Genomic DNA, 9,779 nt, shown 5'->3' with positions numbered 1-9,779 from the left:
TCTCTCTCTCTCTCTCTCTCTCTCATCTATACGATCTTCAGACTTGAGAACGTACTAGGGCCTACTATTGTTATAAGAGTACCAAAGATCAGAGTACTCTGTATCGAAAAACTTGTCGTCGTGAGAGTTATTTCCCATGCCTTTCTCTCATTTTCTTCAATGTCTTGCTTGGCTGAGTAACCAACAACGCCGATATAATGTGTGTGTCATGTTCATGAAGGTAAACAATTTTTATGTCGTTGCTGTTCTAACTTGTCCTTTCTTTTCACATTCACTGGTTTTGGTTGTTCTAAGGTTACATAAAAAAAGACCTCGTGAGGAACCGCATTTTGCCTTGTAGATTCATTTAGCGTAGCCACTAGATTTCTATTAAAGTTAGAATCTCCAAACGAAGTAGATCTAGATCTAGATCTAGATCTAGATCTAGATCTTGGTATGGGCTTGGCCCTTCGACTCAAGCCTGTTAAGTACACAGGTCTCATTAGATCTAGATCTAGATCTAGAATCTAGTAATTATTCAGGTTCAAATACATGCAAGTCAGTAAGGCACCTTTTGATTTTGTCTGAAATACAAATACTTTAGGCATTATTGCAAACTAAAAATTTCATTTACAATTCAGCCATCAATATATCGCTGGTGGAGTGATGAAACCTCGTAACCCCAGAAAGAAAAATTTTACAGGAGAGACAAAAAACTGATTTACTCATGAATAAAATGACCTATATGAACCAAAGTTGGTACAGATAAATGAAAACACCTTAGAAACGTGGTTAGTACATACAATAACTTTTCTATTGTTTATGTGGTTACGCTGTAGGATGCGAGGTTTCATACGACATTTTTGTCGTGATGAAACCTCGTAGTCAGCCGGCGGGAGGGTTACGAGGTTTCATCAGGACAGACTTTGGGGGTTGCGAGTTTTCTCTCTGCTCATTTTGGTTGCAATATGCGTCTGTTATTTGAAACGCCACAAAGTGATAAAGTTGTTTTTTCAAGACCAATTAGTTTGGAGTTTGATTCCCGGCCAACTGAAGGCAAATAAATGTGTGTTACCTGCAGAATTTATGTTTGAATCCTCGAACGGATTGCAATGAATGCAATTCGTTTCACTATAATTTGCCAAGATTAGGTCTGGTTACTTCCAGTTTTACTAAAGAGCACAAATTATGAATAACAAATCTCTGCAATGTGGTCTCTGTTTGCACTACAGATGGTTTTCTTTCATTTAAAGAGATGTTGAATCATAAAGAACAGCCATAAATGTTAATGGTAGTAATTGTCATAAAGTGACAATGCATACTGGCAATAACAGATTTAAGCACCTGTAGGTGATTGTACTTTTGAAGTGCTGGAACTTAAAACGTTTTTTGTGAGGTAGGGTGGACCTTATGTTTCTGTGTCCTGCCTTCGGAACGTCAGCCCTTTCATCACTGAGGTGCAGCTTGAACTGGATGTTCATGTTTGGGGTGTACTTCAAACACATGATGTCGGTGACAACAGGATCACCCGTTTTTCTACCTAGTCTTATAGACTTGTCGTAGCTTCCACACTTGGAATATTTCTTGAAGAATATGTGATCCAACTATTTGTTTTGATATGTTTCTTGTTTTGCTCTTGCCGTCCTGAAGAAATGGAGGTAGTCTTGGAAGACCTCGATGCGTGTTTTTCGAAGCGATCTCTTAATAGTTGAGTTCACACTGATAACTTCCATTTGTGTGTGTCCTTTGATAAAATGTTTTTGTTCAATTGTGCTTCCGTATGTTGTTGAAAACAGGCTGAGAGAAACATTGGCCAGTGTGGCATTTCTGAATTGGTAACCACAGTTGTCGCTGTCGATGATGGTTTTCTGGAGGTCCAGCTTTTCTTCCAGAAAATCCAATAGACATGAAGCAAACTCATTTGCCATAAGTCCCCCTTCTGCTCCATCACACACGTAACAAGTAGTCTGGCGTGTTGCAGCATCCAATTGCGTAAAGTTATGAATGGCGAGTTTTGTTTTGTAATGTAAGGCTGATGCTGAAGATCCATTGAAAGTACGGCCGTTTTAGGTTCATTACTGGCGAGAGATTTGATGGCTTCAGATTTAGCTCGTTCCTTTTCTATGCGCGCTGCCTCCTTTTCTAGAATGTGAGCATTCCAAAGATCCTCCAGCACATTGTCAACTTCACGACTGATGCAAAGGTGGTACATCTATCTTTGACAGGAACAGCGACACGTTTTTCTGCTTGAATGCTTCATCGAGGGTGGGTCTTTTGAGAGGCCGCTTCCCGTGGTCTTGGCAGACTTGTGCATATATTTTGTAGATATCTGAGTTACTTTGATAATTATTGGTTCTAAATGTTTCTTACAAATCATTCATCCAACCCAGTTCAATTCAGGAACACCTTTTAACACACTGGCACCTTATGGCCACCTTTTAAAAGTGTTTATTGAGGGTATTCCCTCTCTGGTTAGTCTCTGAATACCTCCTCCGAGGTCCACTAGTCATCCCATGAGAGTGACCACACTAATTCAAAATTAGAATGTCGATCAACTTCAGAGAGCCCTTTATATTTCAGAGTCCAGCTCTTGCAATCACATATTGGTTTCAATAACTTAGCTGGGTTTTTCATTGAACCATTATGTATTCCGATCTTGTCCTGATCCACGGATAGCTTTTCGCTTATTTGTTGCCACTCCTTAAAACCCTTTCTTTTCCTCCGTGGAGCATCATTTATGCTGGCATAACAAATGAGCTGTGTCTCGGGATCAGGCTCCAGGAAAAGTGGCTAAGGTGCCTGAATATGGTCTACAGATTGTGTTGCTGTGACCTCGAAGGTAATAATTCAGCATCTGACTTACAGCTGCCTGGTGAAACGTCAGTATGGTTTGGGGTATGATTCCAGGCGACACTATTGTTGGTGCAGACTCAGTCTGGGATGATGCTGATATTTCCTTATCTCCACATATCAGGGACAGCCCTGGAAAGGAGTGCGACATGGTGGCTGGGGTCAATTCATTTGAACGTGGTCTGCTCAGTGGTTTCCAAACCAGCCTTTGTAGGGTATAAAGATCTAGGTGATGAGCACAGTTAGAAGGAGACATTCAATACATATTCGGAAATGTCCGTATTACTTGTGTTGTTGAGGCACAAATTTGTCACAATGTCCTCTAAAGACTTCAGAGTCATCAAGACCATGGTTAAGTTCAGTACTATTCGGTCTCAACCACAACTGGAGAATTCGACTACACAGCGGATTCATAGTCTGAGAAGATGCAAAACCTTACCCTCTCTTTGATAAACAGAATGGCCTGTTGACATCTGGAGAGTGCACAGATCTGTCACCTAGTCTAAGTAAGGAGTACCGTCACCTGTCATTTCAAGGTGTGACTGTTGCCTTAACTTAAAAGTTAACTATGTTTGTGCTCGATCAGAACATCTTGATTATCAGCAAGTTAGTCATCCTTATGAATGGATTTTTAATAGATTTACACAATGTAAGTACTTCACTTATGACCATATTTGAACTTCTGAACTGACTGAAATAAAGTGAATGAATAAAAGAATGAATGAATGTATGGGTGAATGAAGGAATGAAATATTTCTTTATTCCGTCAGATACATTAAATGCACCAGACAATGTCAGTTATGAGCGCTTCAATTAAGCCGGTTCATATAGAAGGCTTATCCAGAACCTCGTATAAGCACGCCACTCTCTCAAACCGGGAGTGATGAAACCACGCAAAAGCAGATCGGCGCACAAGGTGAGGGTTGCGAGGTTTCATCACGCCAGGATATCATGGGGGCAAACATACGAGGTTTTCTTATTAAGTATTTTTCATACTTTCTCTTACTAATATGACCTAGTGCTTTTGACACATTGTGAAGAAGGACTGGGAGAAGACATTAAGCCAAAAAAACGAATTTTGAAAAAATTGAGGGTTACGAGGTTTCATCACTCCACCAGCGATATTAAGTACGGCTAGCCTGACAGTCTAGCCGTCCTATTAACATTAGAAAACAGGACGTTTAAAATACATGCACTGTCATTATTAAGGCACCTGGTTTCGTCTCAGATACAAATACTTTAGGTACTGCACACTAAAAATGTATATTTACAATTCAGTAGGCCTATTTTTTGTAAATGGTCAGTCTAGCCATCATATTAAGAATAAGTACGGCTAGACTGCCAGTCTAGCCGTTAGCCTCTTCCATCTCCAAATTCCTGATATGTTAGAAATCTAATCTAGAATATATAGATCTATATCTAGATCTAGATCATAATTATTTTCGCAGTGACTTCGTTCACAGTGCCGTGATTTCTTGAACACAGTTTGCAGGCTATGTTCACGATGCCATGAATCATCCACCATTCATTGGTGCAGGCAGAGTCCTGACTGAAGTGAAACGCAACGGCCACTCAAAGTGAATGAGGAAACAGCGGTGGAAACTCGCATGAAAAATAATGCAGCGGTGGTCCGAATGCAACAGGTTTACGGAGGGGGAAGGCAGGCACAGTAAAACAGCCGTGGTCGACAAGCGATCCTCTTTCCGTATGCGGACCCGGCAACGCTAGAATAATTTGAAAATAAAAGTCCCTCGAGGAGAATCGAAGAAGGCCAAGGAAGGCAGAGGGATGGGAAGGGGCTGATAAAAAAAAAGAAGGAAAAGGGTAGGGGATTAAGTGAGCAAGATCATTCTTAAATTACAAACTACATTCAGGATGCCGTGAACGTAGTCACTGTGTATCATTTGTGTCATGACGTAGTTGAATCAGGCGCTCGTCAATTTTTGGGCATGTTATAACATTTGGTATCGTCCTGAAGCTTGCCTATTTGTGTTGATTTTGATAAAAGAAATTATACCCATCTATCTTGAATAGAAGTCAAGATATTTGAGATTGAAGGGGGGGTCGCCTGGTTTCAGTGGCAAAATTAGCGAGAAAATGGCCGCCAAAGTTTGACAATTTTAATAGCTTCAGATTCCCTGAAAACGATAAAATTGTACTTATTTTGTGCCTTTTAATCACCTTTTTTCAGTGAAATTCACATGGAAAGGTGTGTTTTTATATATAGACACGAAAGGTATTGAGCCAAAAACAAAATTTGATAAAAATTGCCAAACTGGTGGAAAAGTGCCTGTTTCTTCAATTCCATTATTTTGACGAGCGCATAATTTCACCACAATCCCTCACATTTCATTCTCAGTCTGCATGACAAATCTGGTTCTGATGACTGTAAGACTGTCTTGTAAGAACCGATGGATAGTGCCAAGTGGAGTGCCTGATGGTGATGCTTCTTTAACCCTATGTCCAGCCCTAAACTTTAAAAACTTAACTGTAAGAACACTCAGTTTGTCTGGACTGGATACCACCATGAGTAGAATGTTATTCTTTGAATATTCTATCATTCCCTACCCCCCAATTTGTTAGTTAAAGTAACTTTTAAAGCATTTTTTGGTGGTATATATGTAGGATTAGAAATAGAGTGTAGAATAATTTATAATCTACAGTATTAAAAAATCTTTAGAGTAGAGGGGGTAGTCTGCGCTACCCTAAGCATAAAAAGTGACCTTGCGAGTGCCCGGTGAAAGGGGAGGTAACCGCACAATAACTGATGAGAAGCAAATTTCGTCTGCTATCGTCGGCCCAGCGCGCATGGCCTGCTTTGTTTGCCTCTCTCCCTCAGTAGTGGTATTTGTGAGGCAAAGTGAGGGCGGGTGTGTGCGACAATGAGCGGGGGTGCGCGTTCCTGCTTGAGGGTGGCGCGTTTTATGGAGGGGCTGCGCGCTAGGATAGGGCGGGTCTTGCAACATGTCCTAATAACTTCTTATTATGAATCTTATAGGCTAACGTATGATTTTCTAATCATAAATCAGGAAATATTCTTACAAATTGCACAAGAGTTAAGAGTTACAAAAGATACTCAGTTTTTATGCATAGCCAAAAGAGAAAAAAAAACAAAAAATAACTGAAGCCAACACTTAAAGGGAAACAGTAATCTATTAGTGAGTCTAGATAACTCTGAAAACCATGAATTAAATTATATAAGAACAGCAAAGTAGAGACATGTGGATCTAATTGCACATGGATAAACAAAGATATTGTTTACACTGTTTGTATGAAACAAATTGGGAAGGAGAGATTAGTCAGCACAGCAAAAGAGCTAGATGTCCATGGCATCCATGTCTTCCTGAGTCTTGTCCTTCAGGTCCATCTGTTTGACACAGTTGGCGTGCCACCACTTGTCACAAAGCATGCACTGGGTGAGCACTACCTGTCCTGCGGTGGTGGCTCCACACCCAGCACAGTCGACCGTAATGTCCCCACAATTGTCGTAGCTGTCGTCATACACCGGCTCTTCACCTGAGTCAGAGGAATCTTCCTCCTCTTTCTTCTTCTGTGAGGCCACAACCAAAGCATTCATTTCCTTCTTTTGAATTCTCCTTTTCTTCTCCTCCTTTTTCTCCTTCTATGCCTGCTCTCTTTGTTTTTTCTTCTCTTTTTGGCTTTCTTTCTAGTCTTCAGCTTGTGCTAGCCGTTCCATCTTTCTCTGCTCCCTTTGCTTCTTTCTCTCTTCCTTCTGCTGTTGTTCTTCTTCCGCCTTCCTCTTCTTCGTGAGTATCATCTCTTTATAGACATTTTTCCACTGATGGACCGGGGCACTGTTGGCTGGGGCCTTCTAACGGCCTTGTTCTTGGAACAGGACGGAAAAGTGAGCACTTTGTGGATAGTCATCTCCCCGGAGGGGTGCTGAGGTTCCAGGGCTCTTGCTGATGGCTGGGGGAGCGGAGGAGCTGGACCACATGTTGTAGTCGGGTTCGATCTTGAGATCGTATCCATTGTCATACCTTTTGAGGTACAGGTCCACCTTCTCCTCCCCAAGCTTAAAGTTCATGGAGAATATTTCTTTGAGTCGGTGACGGCGAGTTTGTGACGTCGTGGATGGTTCAGAGGCAGAAGAAGCGGATGGGGCAGAGGCAGACGAGTTGGATGACAAGTGGAGGGTTGGGACAGGGGACCCTGTGAAGGTGCAGCTGGGTTCAGCTTGTCACTTGTGAGGACAACGTCAGGGTTGTAGGGAAACGACCCTGACTTGTTGAATCCCCTCAGGGCCGTTTTTAGCCGAGCTGCTGTTATCCAGGCCTTCAATTCAGGATGCCGGCAAACGTCGTCAGTGTGAGGGATTCCGAGGTGTCCCTCACAAACTTCCTTACCCCCTCTTGCCACGCTGGCTTAATAATGGCCCCGAAAAACACCTAGTCCAGAGGCTGTGTCAAGTGGCTGGTGTGGGCCTTGATGCAATATAATATTGCCCCGTTCTCGCTGCAGAAGTCTGTGACGCGAAACCCCGCCTTACCAGACGCCATGGCGGCACTGCGCACCAACCCCCATCCATCCCCACAGAGAGGCTGAGCGGCTCCGTGCTTCGCTTAATACTGATGCTATACGCACAACACGCTGCTCTGTGTGTAGTGCAAGTATACACATCGTCATAAAATGCATTGACAGCCTTACAACTACAGGCCGATGTACTGTTAGAATACATAATCAGCAAGCCTGGAAATAATTTGCCTCTGTGTACGAGCTATAAGCAACCACAGCGCCCTGCAAATAATCTCATGCTACAGGAAAGGGTGCTGCCGGATGTTGATAAACGCGGGAACTCTCTAGCATGTTTAAATTGGTTCATACCACAGGGTTGTCGCGCAGACCCCCCTATTGCGCAACACCGCGGCTACTCTATGTAATGTTTGCCGAATCTACTTTAGATGGGAAAAAAAAAGTTCTATTTTAACCCTTTGAGCCCTTGCCAAGGGTCCACCGATGGCGCGTAAAGCTGCCTGTATGCCTAGCCACTGGGTACAGCAGTGAGCGAGACTCTATATTCCCAACCTGCTCGCCCGAGACAAAATGGGTACAAAAGACAGTGCCTTTATACAAGACATTAGTGATTATTTTGAAGATCTTTCTGAATTAGATGCTGATAATGACAAGGACTACTCTGAGTGGGATATGGAATGTGATTCTGACGATCCTATCATGAATGTTAATAATATAACGCCCAGGAGCTCTGGCAGAGGGGCATGGTAGCCTGAGGATGTCAGGGCTCAAAGGGTTTTATATTAATAGCATTGCTGCGGATATGCGACAATATTATTATTGCATGGCTCATGATATCTTAGCTTGATTTCAACTAATTTTGAGACTATTTTTTCTTTTCCAGGAAATTGAATTACTTTGACTTTTCCATTTTATATTTTTCTTCATAGGTTTTGACAAGAGAAAGTTATTACAGCACATTTTGACACATATTTGATGCGAAAATGAAATTGAACTTTGAAAGGAACAAACCTCCTTTGGTAACTATGGGCCTCAAGTGGAAAAAACATGTTGTGATTGTTTTTGGAATACTCATTGTTGTGAGCATTATATATTTCTTTGGAAGTATTAGTAGTGGTGGTTTAAGACGAAATGTTTCTGATGGCAGTAGACTACTACAGAAGTCTCGTCACAAACAAGGATACTCTGTCTGGCAGACATTTGACCCAAAGCCAGGAATGGACAGAGTGAGTGCTGTTTATCCTTTTCCTTTTTTGTGTGTGTATTTTTTCCTCTCTGTCAGTATACTCTTTAAACTCATTGACCGTGGAAGTGATTTTCAAAGCCTCATGAATTATCTATTTTCTTTTAAATCTAAAGCAATGAATGGATAATTAAGTCTTCACAGAGTATTTTTTAAATCTCCTGCTGTCTGCTTGCTCTGTAAAACGTGTACATGTGTAAAAGACCCAGTCACTCGGGATACGTTTAAAAACATTTTGATCAACAAGTGCTTGCATCATTTTGACAATTCAAACATTTTGCGTTAATATGATGTTTAGAGGGGTTAAGTTGATGATTGAGTGAAGTTTTAATAGATTCGCAAACATTAAACTCCAGTGGATTACACCCAATCACTGGGGAAAGGGTTAAGAACGTCCAAGGAATATTATATTGATAGTTTTCATAAAATGAAATGAGTCACATTTTGCATGAATCATTCACATTCGTTTGTCAGTTTGAATTCCCTTCATGAAACAAAAATCCACCCCGGAGATGAGAATTCTTCTACTTGTTGTAAGTTATAGGCTCATGGGTAGAATACATCCTTGAATTGTCAGATAGAAGTGATGTGTGGGAGCTGGCTGAAAGTAGCACTGTCAAGATATGTGTATATATTTTTTTAAAAATAGAATACATCTCTGCTTATTTTAAAGAAAGATCAGATGTGCTGATGTGGCGTTTATCAATAGTTCACATTAATCTGAAAAAAATTATTACAGTTGAAACTGTCCAAGACATCCATCCATTGCTGAGGAGAAGAGAGGTTGCCTTAGACAGGAGGATGTCCTGGACAATGTCATTATAATATAAAAAAGGCGCAAGTGGAGAAGTGGGTAGTGGTCATTTTTCCATTCGATTGTCCTATACAAATGGCCATTAGAGCAAGTTCAACGATGTTAAATACTCTTAAAATTTGTTTCTCTGTTAAAATAAAATTTCCCTGTTCTTTCACCCATAATCACTGTGATGGCCCTCCCCTTTCAGGTATTTCTGTGTGTTGTACTTAGCCTACTGCTCTATTCTTCTATTCCTGTTCTGTTGGTCAGGTTCTAGAAAAAACACTGCTCCCTTTTGTCTTCTCCTACTTCTTTTTGTACCAAAATTGTCTTGTAAGTTTTAATATTTTACAACCCTTTTTTTTTGTCTCATGCTCCTGATTATTTTACCAAGATATAATATGTATTTAGTTGAGG

General features: G+C 41.1%; 1 protein-coding gene across 1 annotated transcript in view; it reads left to right on the top strand.

Annotated features, from left to right (window-relative positions):
- The first annotated feature begins 142 nt into the window (after positions 1–142).
- Positions 143–9,779, top strand: part of LOC101853305 — a 25,908-nt gene continuing 16,271 nt past the window's right edge. Inside the window, exons 1-2 of the mRNA XM_005095683.3 lie at positions 143–220; positions 8,253–8,549. Of these exons, the coding sequence (XP_005095740.1) occupies positions 8,307–8,549 (243 nt within the window). The 5' untranslated portion in view covers positions 143–220; positions 8,253–8,306. The remainder of the gene's footprint in view (positions 221–8,252; positions 8,550–9,779) is intronic.

Source organism: Aplysia californica, unplaced genomic scaffold (assembly GCF_000002075.1).
Source record: "Aplysia californica isolate F4 #8 unplaced genomic scaffold, AplCal3.0 scaffold00111, whole genome shotgun sequence".
In the NCBI taxonomy this organism is placed as follows: Eukaryota; Metazoa; Mollusca; class Gastropoda; order Aplysiida; family Aplysiidae; genus Aplysia; species Aplysia californica.
This window is presented reverse-complemented; position numbering and strand designations above follow the sequence as displayed.